Source organism: Staurois parvus, unplaced genomic scaffold (assembly GCF_062004578.1).
Source record: "Staurois parvus isolate SC_StPar_1 unplaced genomic scaffold, SC_StPar_1.0 ptg000334l, whole genome shotgun sequence".
Taxonomy (NCBI): domain Eukaryota; kingdom Metazoa; phylum Chordata; class Amphibia; order Anura; family Ranidae; genus Staurois; species Staurois parvus.
In genome coordinates, this window is record NW_028318130.1 from 788,811 (window position 1) to 807,627 (window position 18,817).

The 18,817-nt window shown below is 41.1% G+C and overlaps 1 protein-coding gene across 3 annotated transcripts in view; it reads right to left on the reverse strand.

The window, feature by feature from the left end:
• Positions 1-5,119: 5,119 nt before the first annotated feature.
• The window catches only part of AADAT (aminoadipate aminotransferase), an 83,980-nt gene continuing 70,282 nt past the window's right edge, over positions 5,120-18,817 (reverse strand). For all 3 annotated transcript variants that reach the window (XM_089684032.1, XM_089684033.1, XM_089684034.1), the window contains exons 11-14: positions 14,525-14,589; positions 13,840-13,946; positions 10,366-10,467; positions 5,120-7,506 (exon numbers count right to left, since the gene is read on the reverse strand). In XM_089684032.1, coding sequence (XP_089540158.1) covers positions 7,462-7,506; positions 10,366-10,467; positions 13,840-13,946; positions 14,525-14,589 — 319 coding nt within the window. In that variant the 3' untranslated portion in view covers positions 5,120-7,461. The remainder of the gene's footprint in view (positions 7,507-10,365; positions 10,468-13,839; positions 13,947-14,524; positions 14,590-18,817) is intronic.

The following is an 18,817-nucleotide window of genomic DNA, read 5'->3' on the forward strand; positions in this document are numbered from 1 at the left end:
TTTTTAACAAAGTCTTCCTTTAACCCTACCCCTGACTGTGGACCTGTGCCTAACTGTTAAATTTCAAATGAAGTCACAATCATAATACTGAAAATTTTGTAATGAAAACGCTGCCAATATTGGAAAGGACAACATATTGTGGCAAATTTCATGTGGTGCATCAAATCTAACCCAAATAATCTTTTCTCCATCTTTGGCTTCGTCGATGACCTGTAATGGGACGATACTTCCAATGACCACCACTGTAACAAGAAGTTCTTTCTACAGACCAAAAATGTATGGGTGACCTTCTACCAAGGAGTACCAAGGTAGATGGTCCATCTCCTACTGACAATCAATCTAAGGGGCACTTTTCACTGACCACCAATGGAAGGGTACTGTACTGCACTGAACAAATGTACAATGTATGAGGGCATTTTTTCCACTGAGCAGTAATGCAAGGAAGTCCTTTTACCTCTGACCACCTGTTTAAGGAGTCCATCTATAAATAACCTTTATTTGAAGGATGCAATTTTTTACTGACTACCAATGTAAGGGGGGGGGGGGGGGGGGGGGACGACAAGAGTGATTCTGTTTGTCCCATGCCACGTGAAGCTGGGTAGCAGTGGTCTTTAATAACAATGAGCATGAGGCATGTCCTTGAGGGACACTAGCATGAACCCCAGCACTCTCATGCAAAAGCAAAATGAGATGCTTGGACCCAAGGGTCTTCGTCTGAGAACAAGGGACAGGATCTTTTCTACAGGGAGAAATACTTGAGCCCAAGTCATGTCCAAGCTCAGATCCAAGTAGTCCAGATGTGGAATCAGACCCAACACAAACTTCTAGAATGATGATTCAGTCAAATCTCTGCAGGGTCTGTACTGTCTGTTTCATGATTGCTGTGAAAATCTGTAAGATCATCCAGATAGCCCACCACAATATGAACACTGTGGGAACAAAGAAGGGCCAAGACAGGGGCTAAAACCTTAGCTTAATGTCAAGCTGGAAGTGATGCTCACCATAAAATGCAGAAAACACTGGTGCGCAGGAATGATGGGAACATGTAGGTAGGTGTCCTGATGTCCAAGTAGGCCAAAAAGTCTTCTTACTGAAGGAAGGCTACAACCAATATGGCCAATTCCATGCAAAACTTCTGCACCCGATGAAAAATGTTCAGGCACTTCAGGTCAAAAAAGGACAGATACAACCCTTGGTCTTTGGTACAGTACAGAAGTTGGAGTAGAAACCCTGAAACATCTCCTGCATGGGTAAGGGACAAAAGCTGAAATATGAAACTTTTTTCTGTGGGGGGGGGGGGGGGGGGTAAACTTTATGGGTATGGTCAGTTACCATAAAGGGCTTCCTCTACAATAAAGTACATTGGAGAAGCCTTTGGAGGTTTCTAAAATCCCATACTATTGATAAGACAAGGAGGATGCTAGAAGCTCTTGCACCAAGCAGGAATGTACCTTGTCCACAAGGTCAGTAATACTTTCTGAGGTTGGGGGAGATAGTGGAGTCCTTCAACACTGAGGTGTTACTTTCCCTCATTCTTAATCCCAGATCCTTCCCCTTGTTCCTGAAGAAGGGTGCCAGCCAGAACTGGAGGCAGGGACTGACCTAGGAGAAGAGGCAGATTGGGGGGGGGGGGGTTGAGACGCATTTTGCTTCCCCTGTGACTTGATGCTTGCCCATAAAGTCCACCATAGGTGCAGAAAACTTCACATGCCTGATAAAGGGGTCCTGCAAGACTCCAAAACGTTACCTTGCTGCAACTATGTGATCATTCATTAAATCTTTTGGACCCAAATTGGTGATCCTTGGTGTGCTGGTGACATTCTTGCTTGCTGATTCTGTCTGTTTCCAGCCGAAGGTCACTGCAGCACCCACTTATACACAGCCATTTTTAACACATGAACGTGTGCGTTTGGATTGTACACTTGCAATCTTCCAGTAGGGACACTTGTTCTGGTGACCCTGGTTGACAATCTGGGATTGACTCACTTTGGAGGGATTTCCTCTCGCTTTCTATTCTGGCTATGGGACAGGAAGTGAAGGGAAATCTCTTCTATGTGACACAGCTGGCAAAAAATTAAAAATTTTAAATCCAAGCAAAGTGTTCAATCCCTATATCTATTCCAGAACTTTCCATGACGTAGACTATCTATTACAAACATCTGAAAAAAGTTTTGCCTTCAGTTACACTTCAGCACAGGGTGGATAAAAATCAATGATAAAAAAAAAAAAAAAAAAAAAAAAATCAGATTTTTTTTATTTAAATTGGATTTTTGTAAATAAAATGCTTTTTGAGGAAAATATATTACCATCCAAAGGTAATTCCATCATGAAATAAAGATTAGTTTTTTAATTATGTAGAATAAGGCTGTATATGTTTAATTTTTTTGGTAAATAAATTCCATTAATCCATTCACAATGTCATGCTCTTCCAGAGGTTTTTGTAAGATTATTGGGCAGTTTCTCTGCCTACAAGATAGTATCACAGATGCTTGGTTTACTTTTGCAGTTCTCAAAACTGAATTTGACTCAGCGGAGATCACATGCCTCTTCTTCACAGCAAAAATGTTATAACATGAACAGAGTTAAGAAAAAGACCTTAATCCTAACTTCTACAAACCTATGAATACAGAATCAACCCCTTCAGTGCTAAGTTTCAAGAAGTTCAGTGAATAGAAACAATATTTTTCTGATTGTTTGGAGTGGAATAGATCTGCACAAGAAGAAAGTGAAACTAAGTGTGAGGAGGAAGGGGCTGACAGTCTAAGTTTCTTAAAATATATACAGTCAGGTCCATAAATATTGGGACATCAACACAATTCTAACAATTTTGGCTCTATACACCACCTCAATGGATTTGAAATGAAACGAACAAGATGTGCTTTAACTGCAGACTGTCAGCTTTAATTTGAGGGTATTTACATCCAAATCAGGTGAACGATGTAGGAATTACAACAGTTTGCATATGTGCATCCTACTTGTTAAGGGACCAAAAGTAATGGGACAGAATAATAATCATAAATCAAAATTTCACTTTTTAATACTTGGTTGCAAATCCTTTGCAGTCAATTACAGCCTGAAGTCTGGAACGCATAGACATCACCAGACGCTGGGTTTCATCCCTGGTGATGCTCTGATAGGCCTCTACTGCAACTGTCTTCAGTTCCTGCTTGTTCTTGGGGCATTTTCCCTTCAGCTTTGTCTTCAGCAACTGAAATGCATGCTCAATCGGATTCAGGTCAAGTGATTGGCTTGGCCATTGCATAACATTCCACTTCTTTCCCTTAAAAAACTCTTTGGTTGCTTTTGTAGTATGCTTTGGGTCATTGTCCATCTGCACTGTGAAGCGGCGTCCAATGAGTTCTGAAGCATTTGGCTGATTATGAGCAGATAATATTCCCCGAAACACTTCAGAATTCATTCTGCTGCTTTTGTCAGCAGTCACATCACCAATAAATACAAGAGAACCAGTTCCATTGGCAGCCATACATGCCCACGCCATGACACTACCACCACCATGCTTCACTGATGAGGTGGTATGCTTAGGATCATGAGCAGTTCCGTTCCTTTTCCATACTCTTCTCTTCCCATCACTCTGGTACAAGTTGATCTTGGTCTCATCTGTCCATAGGATGTTGTTCCAGAACTGTGAAGGCTTATTTAGATGTCGTTTGGCAAACTCTAATCTGGCCTTCCTGTTTTTAGGCTCACCAATGATTTACATCTTGTGGTGAACCCTCTGTATTCATTCTGGTGAAGTCTTCTCTTGATTGTTGACTTTGACACACATACATCTACCTCCTGGAGAGTGTTCTTGATCTGGCCAACTGTTGTGAAGGGTGTTTTCTTCACCAGGGAAAGAATTCTTCGGTCATCCACCACAGTTGTTTTCCGTGGTCTTCCAGGTCTTTTGGTGTTGCTGAACTTACAGGTGCGTTCCTTCTTTTTACGAATGTTCCAAACAGTTGTTTTGTCCATGCCTAATGTTTTTGCTATCTCTCTGATGGGTTTGTTTTGTTTTTTCAGCCTAATGATGGCTTGCTTCACTGATAGTGACAGCTCTTTGGATCTTATCTTGAGAGTTGACAGCAACAGATTCCAAATGCAAATAGCACACTTGAAATGAACTCTGGACCTTTTATCTGCTCATTGTGATTGGGATAATGAGGGAATAACACACACCTGGCCATGGAACAGCTGAGAAGCCAATTGTCCCATTACTTTCGGTCCCTTAACAAGTGGGAGGCACATATGCAAACTGTTGTAATTCCTTCACCGTTCACCTGATTTGGATGTATATACCCTCAAATTAAAGCCGACAGTCTGCAGTTAAAGCACATCTTGTTCGTTTCATTTCAAATCCATTGTGGTGGTGTATAGAGCCAAAAATATTAGAATTGTGTTGACGTCCCAATATTTATGGACCTGACTGTATATTTTGTTTAGTCAAATTAGTTAACAAACATGGATGTTTGTTTAAGCAAATAACATATGCTGTAAAGTTATTGTTTCAGTTGAATAAATCTATTTAAATTGTTATTATTAAGGTAATGATTATTTTTCTCCTTCCTAAGTAGAACAGAAAAGTTGTCCAAATATGAATGATTAACCTATTAAACTGGGGATAAAAAAGCTAATATGAAAAGTTGTTATTCTAAAAATCTTCATCTACTTGCATATTAAAGTTATACCAGCAAGAATTAGTCTTTATGTAGAAAACTAGGATTTAAATCAAGCCTTACTGACTAGTTTTTTAAATCGTGATTTAAATCAGTTTGATTTAAATCAAATCCACCCTGCTTCAACATATGTCTATTTTTTCAGTAAATTAAATTCACATAGCAGTTGTGCAATAAAATTGCAGTTCTTGTAGACCTTTTTGTAAAACTTATTTTTCCTAAAAAAATGTAATTTGCCAGGGGTGCTAAACTTTTGCATAAAATTGCACTGTGTGGATTCACTTCAGTATGGGGTGCACATGCTATGGTTTTTATTAAGGTAAATGTAGTATGTCTAATCACTTCTTGTACTTTTCCAAAGCAACTGATGCCTCATTGTAAAGTCACTAGCTCTGAGAAAAGACACGTCAAAGAATTTATGCAAATACGGTCTACCAGGCCAATTAGGTTTGCCATTATAAGCTTTATTCCACTTTTCATAAATACAATTCATATTAATCAGTATTTAAACAATTGGGATATTTCAAAATCTGCTTTTTAATGTTTCATGTTTAGAAAAGAAGGAGCGAGCAGCCACTTTTGCCCTCTCCACCTGAAGTTGCTAGATACCTGATCTGTCATGTTGACCTTTAGCTTGAAAACTAGGGGTAGATTTACTAAAATTGGAGCACTCAGAATCTGGTACAGCTGTGCATGGTAGCCAGTCAGCTTCTACCTTCAGCTTGTTCAGTTAAGCTTTGACAATAAAACCTGGAAGCTGATTGGTTTCTATGCTGAGTTGCACCATATTTTGTTCTTTCCAGTTTTAGTAAATAATCCCCTATGAGTCAGTAAACTGGAACAGGTATGCAGAAAAGAACTTCTGCCTCTTCTTTGCCTCACTGACACAAAACAAGTGTGTTTATAAGGCAAAGTAATGAAACCTGAGGATCAGCATAACAGCTTAGCAACTAGCATTTTTTGAAGAAAATCGGCATGGAAGCCCCCCATATATCTCCTAAGGCAGGGTTATTTTAAAAAATTCTAACTATATAAAGAGGTAGGACAAACATTTTTTAAATGTGAAGGTACTGGTATCAAACCTCATTCACAGTGACGTGCATTAGCAGGCAAATCCAGGTGCTTATGGGCAGGTTTAGCTTTGCCTTAGGGGCATACATAGAACCCTGAAATCCAGATAATACATTTGCAAGACCTAGTAATACAAGCTGCAAGGCAGATCATGTATTTCATATAGGCTTATTACAGTCTCATGGGATGTTTTAAGACAACGCTTATAATGCCTGAAAACATTTAGGGGTGCATTAAAAAAAAAAAAAAAAAAAAAAAAAGGGGACAGCAAATGGCAAAAAACAAATGTTATTAGGCTACTTCTGATACTTCGTGTCATCTGGTACAGTATTTTCCATGGCCCCTAGTACTGGTGCCCCCTGCATAATCCATCCCGCCATGTATCTGGGCACTGCTTGCCCATCTGTGGGCCTGGGGAGCACCATGGCAGATGCCGGCGGGTGGAGGGTCCCATTTTCTCTGTGACCAGGAAGGCGACGTGTGATGTCACTTATGGGTCACCGCTGTCACTTTCTCGGTTCACACAGCCGAGAAGCAATGTATTACAATGTGGCCAGAGATGACATGCAGGGTGTTTTAGACCCTGCATGTCTCAAAAGAGAACCGGTCACCTAAAATTCATCACATAGGGGACACAAATTCCCCTATGGAAAAAAAAAGTTTTTTTTTTCTATTACAAAAAAATAAAAGTTACACCCAAGCACATGACATCTCCTCCCCAAAAAATGTTGAGCACCACATATATGCACGTTCAAACATAAATGCAGGCATTAGGGCGCCTAGGCATGAAAAAGGCGACTACGATACACATTACATATCGCTGAGCACACCGGTCTGAGAGCACTCATTCTAGTACAAGACCTCCTCCGTAACACTAAACTGATGACCTATAGGGGCTTTTGAAGCGTCTATAGAAAATATTTGGTACTGAAGTTTGTCGCCATTTCATAGCCACACACAAATTTAAGGTTCGGCACGCTGGGTATCTATTTACTTGGAGCAACATCGTCTTTTATATTTTAGTGTGTTTTTTTACTGAAATTTTGTGTTTCCTGCTTTCAGAAAATGTTTTGGGGACTTTGTGTAATCTTCAGGCCTACAATGATTTTTTTAAATATGTGTGCAAAAAATGCAAAAACAGCTCTGGCAGCAAAAGGGTTAAATCTATAAAATACATTCAACCAGCACAAGAGATGGCCTAATATACCCTCTGGTGTTGCCAGATTCTGCAAATGGCTGTTGAAGGTTCAGTTTACACCTTGGTGTCCAACTTGTAGCCCTTTGATACTTATTGTAAGCAGCATGAGAACTGCTCCCTAAATTCTGGTTCTGTATCATAGGACCTATTCCATAGGGAGAACCTTGGAACCTGTTGCCCCACTTTGAGTTTTGTCCTGCGATAATTACAAACTGCACGGAACCAAAATAACTGAAGAGAGGACCTGAACTTAGGCCTGTGGAGGAAAATGTTCACTAGAATGGCTTTTGCCATTTAACTGGTTTAGATTCTTTCTTCAACACATTTTTTATGGGCTATCCATTTCCTTCACTCTTTTTATGTATTGTTTTTATGTTCCATAGCAGATTTTGCTCTGTGAATTATCAAATGTAATGACAGTGATTTTAAGGGGGTGTAGACAGCACAAATAGTGGAACACTAATTTGTAAAAGGGCTATAGTGTAACATGTTCCTAGTTTCTGTTTCCAGCAGCATTCATTTTCTTTCTGCAATGATAAGCGATGCCAGTCTTTGCAGTCCCTGGACAAAAAAAGAAAAAAAAAAAAAAAAAGAAGAATGTCTATAATACAATGTCAAAAACAATTTTTAACAATATCCAACTCAGTGTTCCCTACATTTTGTGTATCAGCAGGTTACCCCTACCTAGTGCACAGTCAGTATCAGTTCCATTCTGCAAGTCCAAATCTTGTTACTGTGAAGAAATTAGTCTGGTTTTTGGTAAGCATGCGGTCATACATTAAACAATATGTAAACCCTCACCTTGTAAAACAACCCATTCGGATTAAAATAGAAATGAAAGGCAAACCATTTCTGTATACATATATAAAAATATTTGAAATACCTTTCCCCCCCTTTTTTTATAAGTGATCACATAATCTCTGTCGGCTGCATAAAAAGTTTAGGGAGGAGAAATAGCATTACACCGCACTTGGTGAATGGCTGTGCAGGGAGGGCGTGTCATCAGAAGTCTGATCTGATTATTTGATTAGCTCCCAACAGTCAGAAAACTGACCACGCTGTGCTCTCATGCCTAATGAGGTCAGTTTATAATAGGAAAACAGATGGACTGGCAGGGACACCAGGGATGTCACACAAAGGAAGCAACACAAAGAGAACAAGATACTTTTTCAAACAAGTACATGGTACTGCAGGCACATATCAGGAATATGAAATATTGGGTTTACATATTCTTTAAGCCCTATGTGAAGCATTTTTATTCTTACCGAAATGAGGCAATACTGCTTACCGCATTCTGTAGAGAGCACTAAATATTACCAAAGGACATTTGTCGTAAAAATGTATTTTGATGACTGTAGGGTGTTACTACATGTATCTATTGTATTCAATATATTAAAATTTAACTATTTTAGTTTTATATTGAGTGAGGAAGGGTAGACATTCCTGTAATTTTTTACGGCTATCCAGGGTTCCATTACAGAGATTTGCTCTGACTTCCTTACTGGTAAAAGGTTTTCCCCAGAACAGAAAGTTAGGAAAAGACTGCAACAGAGAAACAGACAGCAATAACAAGCGTACAGTAAATCAATTTGGATGCTGCGCTGCCACTCCTAAAACTGTGAAAAAATAGAGTGATAAGTGTATGAATCCCACTTTAAAAGATGCGTGGTTAAATAAGTGTATGGTGCTACAATACACCCCCCTCCTCCATGAATAAATGTGTAGTCACAACTCTAAAAATGAACCTAAACAACAATATTGTGTATCGTGCTACAATGCACCGCTCTCCTCAATGGGGATACCTATACAATACTCCGTGATGTATCGTGCTATAATGCACCTCCCTCCTCAATGAGGATGCCCGTACAGCACTCTTTGATAAATATAATACTTTGTGATAAACACCATAAATCATATAGTGAAAACACCTATAAAATGTGTAAATATTGAACAGACTGCAAAACACCTTCCCCTAATGCAGTGTTTCTCAACTCCAGTCCTCATGGACCCCCAACAGGTCATGTATTCAGGATTTCCATTATTTTGCACAGGTGATTTGATCAGTTTCACGGCCTTCGTAATTACCACAGCTGTTTCATTTGAGGGAAATCCTGAAAACATGACCTGTTGGGGGTCCATGAGGACTGGAGTTGAGAAACACTGCCCTAATGCAACACACTGAAGTTTTGTGATGAAAAATGTCCTTAGAAAAGGTCAATATACAACAATCCAATAAAGGTGTCAGTTCATTTTTATAAAGTCCCAGTACTACAAAATACCTTCCACATCTTAAATACAACGGTGACTTGGTGATATAGCTAGAGATCAGTGCAGGTAATTTGTGATTCATGCTCTTCACTATATGATTTATGGTTTTTATCACAAAGTATTATAGTCATCAAAGAGTGCTGTACAGGCATCCTGAGGAGAGAGGTGCATTATAGCATGATACATCACGGAGTATTACAGTATACAGGTATCCTCATTGAGGAGAAAGGTGCATTGTAGCACAATACAGAATACGGTTATTTAAGTTCATTTTTAGAGTTGTGAGTACAGTATCTCTGGGGGGGAATCTCTGTTGCTTACACTTCAGACTGTCATTGCTGTCCCTCTGAAAAGCAATCCATGGTTTACCACTTTTCAGAGGAATTTGACAAGCGGCTCAGAGGAGATACATTACCTCCTTGGAGCCTATTTTAACCTACAGACACCTACAGGAGGGGGCAGAGACAAAACCAGTCATCCTGCACAAGTACAGAGCAGAAATGAGCGGTCTTTATTACAGGAAGCTCCTGCAGTTTCTCACGGGATCACTACATAGATCTGGAAGAAATACACAAAGCACATCAAGATTCAAGAAAGAATACACATGCCTCATGTATTTAGACAACATTTGCTTATCCCAAAGTTCAGCTTTAATCATAAAAATTAAAGTAATTTTTTACAAGGCTGCTTGTTTTTTTTTCAAACAGTCATGAGCAGGGACGGACTAACCATTTGGAAACTTGGGCACTGCCCGAGGGCCCGGGGTCAGTAGGGGGCCTCATGAGATGCCCCTGGTACCTTTTTCATAGGCTTTTTTCAGTTTAGGCAAGGACACAGGGGCCCCATGATCCCCTATTGTCCAGGGGCCCCATGAGTTGTCAGTCTGCCTCTGGTCATGAGGTTATGTTGCCACTAGGTAAGCAGTATAAGATGATAAAGTTTTACCTCAGCAGCAGGATTTTGGAGGGTGCAGTATGATTTTGGGGGTGCATGAAACAAAGCTTTACAAAAACACAAAATAAACTATGCCCAATAAACTAGCTTGAGTTGAGCTCAGTACCTCCAGTCCTGCCCAGCTGCACCACAAACCGTCAAATCTGGGTACTACACTTTCTAATTGGGTATAAACATATACTGCAAAACTTTTCTTACCAGGTCCATTTGTTCTGGAGAAGACAAAGAGAAAGCAGCTCTGACATAAGAGCTGGGCTCTGAACTGTCAGCATTGAACGCGGAACCAGGAACTAGAAGAACCTGTGTATGACAAGACATTCAGCATTTCTGCACAGGTATGCTAAGCAATATATTACAAAGAAAGTTGAAGAGGAACGAGCAATTATAAAATACACATTATTCCGCTTATGAAGTATGATAGCAAATTCTTAGCAGACACTATATGGTTGGTCTAGCTAGATAGCTTTCTGTATTTGCAATTTAAATTTTATTATGGTTAAACATTCTCCTGAGCTTTCAATGCATAAGATTTCCTGTTTATTAATCCCAGCATTTCTAAGAGTATCTACAAAAAGAAATTCCACAGTTAATTTACTCAATAATCCCAGCAAACATGCCCATTCCAAAATTAGTACCGGTAATTCAAAACGTGCCTTGCCTGCTAGGCTCCCAGAGTGCCAAGAAGATCACATTGTATCCTCTTTCCTCATTCTTAACTCCACGCTCAGACCATGCTGAGTAGAGAAGTATATATTAACAAAAAGTCCTAAAGGAGACTCCTTTTCCACTAGTGCTGCCTTGCATACATGACACACAACAAACTAAATACTTTTCCTTAACCACTTGCCCTCCAGAGGATTTACCCCCCTTCCTGACCAGGCCATTTTTTTCGATATGGCCTTTAATGGAATTGCGCGGTCATGCAACGCTGCACCCAAATGAAATTTACGTCCTTTATCCCCCACAAATAGAGCTTTGTTTTGGTAGTATTTGATCCCCTCTGTGTTTAATTGTTTGCGCTATAAACAAAAAAGACTGACAATTTTTTAAAAAAAACTTTGCTATTAATCATGTCCAGTAAGAAAATATTAAAAATCTAAATGTATTCTGCTACATGTCTTTGCTAAAAAAAAAAAAATCCCAATACGTGTAAATTAATTGGTTTACGTGAAAGTTATAGCATTTACAAACGGTGGTATATATACACTGGAATTTTTTTTTTTTAAAAGTAATGTCGGCGATTAGCGACTTATAGAGGGACTGCGGCGGGCATTCTGACACTGGGGGGAACTGACTTGGTGTCACTGACATCCCCAGTGACACCAATACAATGATCAGTGCTAATAAAAAGCACTGACACTGTACTAATGGCACTGGGCAGGAAGGGGTTAACATGTGGGGCGATCAAAGGGTTAACTATGTGCGGTTTTACTGTGTGCGCTTTACACTGTAAGCACACTACTTTGTATGGCTCTGCTATGCAGAGCCATACAAAAGCAGTGTGCAGGAGCAGACAGGGGAGAGATCTGTATTGTTTACATACAGACCTCTCCCTCCTTATCACTGCCATACCTCATGCTAGCGTTCTGATCACTGTCATACTCCATACCAGCATCCTGATCACCTCCATACCCCATACCAGCGTCCTGATCACCCCCACACCCCATACCAGCGTCCTGATCACCCCCACACCCCATACCAGCATCCTGATCACTGCACATCCCATAGGAGCATTTTGATCACCGCCATACCCCATACCAGCGTTTTGACCACCCCCATACCCCGTACCAGCGTCCTGATCACCCCTATACCAGTGTCCTTATCACCGCCATACCTCATGCTAGCGTCCTGATCACTGTCATACTCCATACCAATGTCCTGATCATTGCCATACGTCATACCAGTGCCCAGCATTTTAGGGTATCAACTGATCAAGTTTCAGATATATATCTCATAGTTTGTAGACTCCAACATTAACACAGACTAAATAGTATACACTGTTTTGGGTTATTTTTACTCCAAAATGTAGCAGAATACATTCTGGCCTAAATTTATGAAGACAAATTATTTCTTTTCAAAATTTTAAAACAAAAACTAAGGAAAAAATTTTTTTTTCAAAATGTTTAGTATTTTTTCATTTATGTAGCAAAAATAAAAAACCTAGTGGTGATCAAATACCACCAAAAGAAATCTATATCTGTCTAAAAAAAAGATAAAAATTTCATATGTGCACAGTGTTGCATGAGTAATTGTCATTTAAAGTGTGATAATGCTGAAAGCTGAAATTGGCCTGGACTGAAAGTGTTTGGGCGTGAAGTGGTTAAATGATACCCAGCAATTTTTAATTCTCTTTAAAGTTATGCTGTGTTAAAGGGAACATGTAAGAAATACACTGCTCAAAAAAATTAAAGGAACACTTTTTAATCAGAATATAGCATCAAGCCAATTAAACTCCTGGGATTACTGATCTGGTCAGTTAAGTAGCAGAGAGGGTTGTTAATTTCATTAACACCAAAGCAGCTGAAACTGATTAACAACAGCTGCACTAGATGGGCAACAAAACATGAATGGTTTTACAGGTGGAGGCCTCTGACATTTTTTCCCTACTCATCTTCTCGGACTGTTTTTCACTAGTTTTGCATTTGGCTAGTGGCAGTGTCAATACTGGTAGCATGAGGCGATTTTGCGGGATTTTCTATCAATTTGAGAGATTTTTATATTCAGTTTAATGCACTTTTATTTTTGAGATATGATGTACACAGGTTTTTACAATTTTTTGACATTGCAAATGAGAGGAAAGTGCAGCACTATTTTCTGATTTAAAATATAAAGTAGATGTTGTGGCAATTTGGCTGCAAAAGCAGAAATATGCTTTAAAAATGTCAACATAGGCTGTATCATGGCTGTATCATGCTGCCATAATCAACATGGCATAAAGAGCTGAACAGCGGTGATTCGCATTGATGTGTTTTACATATGTCAGTAAGCTTTGTCACCATGCTTCCTGCGTACGAATGGAATCTCCCTATTTACTTTCATACCTTGGCATTATCGGCCAGTAAAAATGCATATCTCCTCATCATCTGTTTTGCAGGGCATATCCCATTGATGACACTGATACTGAAGAGTGCTGGTTGCTGGTAGTATTTAAAATGGGGGCGTTGGTGGGTGGATACTGGTAAGCTATTTGTGCTGGAATATGGATATTACTGTTGATATAGATACAAGGAAGTGAGCTGGGTGTATTGGAGTGCAGTTATCACTGGTAATACAGATTCTGGGGGTGCACTAATGTGGGCGTGACGGGTGTGCTCAACTGCAGTGGGGAAGGCTCCCTGCCAGCAGAATACAATAGCATAGCGGGAGTGATTTCCCCATCCACACATCGAATGTGTGGATTGGGGAAACAGAATTAGTCGAAGAAAAAATATTAAATGTATGGCCAGCCTAAGAGTGTCCTGTAGCTTCCAGGGAACAAAGCTACTAGCAAGAAAGCTTTGCATGTTGCTGTTCAGATCCCACTGGTCATTGAAAAGGGGAGGGAAAATGCAGGAAAGTAATGACTTAACGTGTGATATGTAAGCACTGTGCTGCAGGGACATATAGGATGAAAAGTGGTATTCCTAATGTGTTTTAAAGAATATGTAAAATATTCATGCGTTTAATATTTACCTGGTTACTTATTGCTTTTTGCATGATCATTTGATGAGTATCAGGCACTCCCTTGATCTTCATCCACAGGAACATGCCACCAGAAGGACTGTGCCACTCAGCTAAACCTATTAAAAAAGACAGAAAATAAATGGTCAGTGGGATATGGGTGCTACTTTAACTGTATCCCTACACAATCCCACATCCCCTAATGCTAGTTAAAACCAACATTTTGTATGAACAGAGATATTTCCCCTACTAAATACTAATCCTATTTGGAACACTGGCTATTGTATTGATCAGGTGGAAAGGTGTCTTTAAAGAGCTTAGACAGATGCTACTAAGTTAGATTAATGAGTGGAGTAGAGGTGGACTTTTTAAAAGGCACAGTAACAGGTCTTTGAGAGCCATAATTCTTGCTGTTTTTTAGGTGTTCAAAAACATATGTTCAGCAGTGCAAGACAAATTCTTTAAAAATCATACAATGTGATTTCCTGAACTTTTTTAAAAACATTCTGTCTCTCAGAGTGGGAATGCACCTACAATATGAATTTCAGACCCCTCCATGATTTCTAAGTGGGAGAACTTGCAAAATCGCAGGATGTTCAAATACTTCTGTTCCTCACTGTATTCATATATTTGAAACATACATTTTAAATTAAAATAATTTTAATGGACATCACATTAAATTTAGCAGTCCACCAACCTGTTAGCCACTTATCTGCAGAAATGAGCATGGCATCCCTCTGTGATTTGTAGAAATGTATTACCCTGAAAAACCCAGAAACAATAACACATGTAAATGATCCTTAATATTAAAATAAAGTTAGAGTTGTTTTCTCAGCACAGGTTCACTTCACAATTAAGGATAATGCATTAGTCACAATTTTGATTTTGCCACTGGAGGATTCTGCCTCCACCTACAAGTTTTCAAACTCCCTCCTCTTCCACTCCCCGCCACTAACAAACTATTGGCGATTTAGATGGTAAAAATATTACAGTGCCACCCCCTGATCAGTCACCCCCTAATGTGTTTGCCTTTCAGATTCCACCAGTCCCCTTCAGCCTGTTACACAGTATTGTCAGGGATCAGAGAGCAGGCAGACTAAGGAGATGCTTTTAGGCAGTCTGTCATTCTTTCTGGCAGGATATGTGGTAGGGTGTGAGCAGGCTGCCCAGCAGTATTTCTGTAGCTACTGCTTATTGCACCCTACCAACCTGCACTATCACTCAACCTTCCCTCCTACAAGGTCAGCCAACCCATCACTCAACCCCTGCTCCTATGTTGTCAATCAGCCCCTACTATCACACAACCCCAAATTCTGCAGTGTCAGCAAGCCACTCACTGCACTCTAAACCATACTCCATTGCCCCCCTCGCACACAGCGCCTGCAACCCTCTTCTCTCACCAACCAACACACTGTACCCACCTTGCCTCAGCACCCACTGAACTTGAAGCTATATTTCTCTCACAGCCTACTGGGCCTACAGTTCCCATTCTCTCACCATCCACTGTTCCTGTAGTCTACTTCTCACTGAACCTGCAGCCCCCTTCTCTTGGCATGCATTGTTTCTGCACCCCCTTTCTCTCAGCTCTCAATGCACTGCACCTGCAACTCTCTTCTCTCACCAACCACCACACTGTACCTACCTTGCCACAGCACTTAATGCACCTGCAGCAATATTTCTCTTACAACTCACTTTGCCTGCACTTCCCCATCTTTCAGCATCCACTGTGCCTGCAGTCCCCCTTCTCTCACTACCAGGGGCGGACTGACAACTCATGGGGCCCCAGGCAATAGGGGATCATGGGGTCCCTGTGTCCTTGCCCAAACTCAAAAAAACCTATGAAAAAGGTACCAGGGGCATCTCATGGGGCGCCCTACTGACCCCGGGCCTTCGGGCAGCGCCCGAGTTTCCAAATGGTCAGTCCGCCCCTGCTCACTACTCAATGATCCTGCTGCCTCCTCCTCTTGGCATGCATTGCTCCTGCACCCCCTTTTCTCAGCATTCATTGCAACTGCAGTCTCCCTTCTGTCAGCATTCACTGTCCCTGCAGCCCCCTTTTTCTCACCACCCACTGTCCCTGCAGCCCCCTTTGCTCCTGCACCTCCTTTCTATGCCCGTTGCATCCCCCCGTCTCTCAACACCCTCTGTTCTCTCACCACCATCCATGCCTGCATCCCTCCTTCTCTGACCACCATCCAAGCCTGCACCCCCCACTCATCACTCACCACTTTTGCATTCCCTCTTCCACCACTGCACCTTGAAACTGCATCCCATCCCTCTCTTACCAACCAGCTTTCACCAATGCATCTGTACAACCCCCCACCCAACTCTCAGCCGATGCTTGCACATACATACCCCCCCTCCAGTATCATGCCTGCACACTGCCCCCTACATGTGGCTACATGTAGACAGACCTGTCAATTAGGAGCATATGGTAGAGAGTATCTCTTGTGGATGGTAGGAAAAGAGAACAATTACAAAGATTTTCCAACCTGATGAAAAATCTCTGTACATTAGGGAATTGTTTACATGTGTGACTGTCATTGCCGCCCGTCTGAAAAGCTCATCCGCATTGAATTGCCTTTCAGCGGCATTAGAAAGGCAGCTTGAAGGCAATATGACACCTCCTTAACGCCCGAGTTCACCACTGTAAGGCAGCTGCATTGCAACCATGTGTACTACACATGGTTACAAAAAGGGTTGCAATATGGGCGCTTTCACTTGAATGGATTACTTTTTGCAGTGGTACTACCTGCCAAGCACAACTTGTTGTATACATTTTCCTGCATCATAACAGTGTGCACCAACGTGACTGCTGGCCATATTATCTTGTGACTTGGTGGTCAGGAGCGATAAAATTGTGGCTCAACTGCTTGTTTTTACTGCCTTCACCCAAGTGCCTAAACAAGGCATTAATCTTTTGTTCTCCAGACTCTTAACCTGACCACCCTTAAATAACAAAATTGGCTGTGGTTAATTCAATTTCTTCTTAAAGGATAAGTTCACCTTTCGTAACAGGTTATGTTACACCCATATTTAGGGTGTAACATGTTACGAAAGGACTGGCCCCTGATCCCCTGTTTTGACAGCTAGAGGGGGATCTTCTCCCCCCCTGCTAGCTGTCACAATTAAACAAAAAAACATCGCCGTGCGGGGCTTCACCCGCCCAGCCACGTCACTCATTCACCGTATTCTATGAATGGGAAAACTACAAGTTCCAACAGACTTTGCGGCTGTCAGCTTGTAGTTCTCAATGAAGTATCACGGCGCTGTTGAGCGCTGTGGTAGTTCAATTATTTTTTTCTGTCAGTGTGTATCTGCTTGTCCACATGAAGTATAAGCACACATATACACTGACAGATCTGCATGAGTCTTGCATGGAACCAGTGATTACCAGATGCTTTCCAGGCTCCCAAAACAAACAACAGTAAATGCGTATGTTTTTACCTACAAAAAAAAAAAGTGTATTTATTATTTTTTGTTAAAAAGGTGAACTTATCCTTTTAAAGTTAACACTAACTGAATGACATTTAGTTTTCTGAAACACTGTGCATCATAAACAATTGCCATCTGTTTTTATTAAGTATTGTTACCCGCCAGAGGGGGTGACACCAGCTGCGTGGTCCTGTGAAGGGGAGGGTGCCGCCCATACCGCTGCTGGCGCAATTGGAGAGGCGGAGATTTAATGTATGAAGCTGCTCTGCCTTCTCTAAGACGACCAGGAGAACATATGGGCTCTCTCAGAAAACAGGAACACACATCGTGGAAGCAGTAATTAGGTAAGAAGGTGCCTGAGGTTTTTGTCCTTTACTTCATATTTACGATTGAACACTATGGCTTTCATTAATGAAAAGGTAGATGTACTCTATTTGGAAGAAATGTATTTAAGCCACTGGTAATAGATATAATACATTTGTCTTCTCAGTGGCATAACATATTGGTCTTTACCAGGAGCTCCTACCTCACTACTGATCTCTGCATTACTACTGATCTCTGAACCGTGCGTCACTTTCTATTGAACTCTTCATTGCCTACTACTGATCTTTGCGTCACTTACTACTGAACCCTTGCACTCTGCATCCCTTGTATCTATGGCCAATATTTAATGCAATAAAATCCACACCCAACTTTTTCAGCCGCACATCTTACTGATCTTTGATCTCTGCCTCAATTACTACTGACCTGTGAACTCTGTCACTGAACCCCTGCACTCTTATTTTAACCATGGCCAATATTCAGTGCAAAAAAACCCACACCCAACTTTGTCACACTTTTTTCTTGCCTTATGATCTTGAACACAGGCCCCATCATTTTCACCCCTATATTTTAATGTGAAATATGGTACATGTTTCAGTGCAGTGTGCTGCATCTCACACCCTCCCCCCTCTGGCTGGTGTCGGGAAGGGGGGGCACACAGTATGGCACTGAATGACCTTGTTTCAGCACTGGGTGACACCATCAAGAAAGAAGTGATATCCAACCGCAATGGTGTCTCCCCTATCCGTGACAGCACACAGATCGACATGACCACATCTTCTACAGGGACTGGTTTTGGGTAAGCACTGTGCGCTGCCGATCCAAAATTTGCTAGTTGCTTGATAGTTGTTAACGGCGCTACTATTGGCATTATATGGGACAAATTATTGGGGGGGAGGGGGGGCGACACCATGTTTTACAGCACCAGGTGACACCATCCCTAGTGACGCCACTGGTTAAGCTCCTGCAGCCTCTTTGAAGAGAATATCTACGTATATGTACATCAGCAATGGCATTTCTCAGGGTGGGTTTCCTGATGGCGACAATAGACCATGTCATGGACAGTGCCATGTAAGGTGTTTTCAATTGGACATTTTGTATTTTCCATCTGAAGTCTGTGTGACAGGGTGACAATTCCTCCCACACCTAAAATTTTGTAAACAACATTCCTTGTATGCAGCCCTCACCCACCTTAATGGTATTTTACTCGCATACTACACAAGGTTACGTTCAA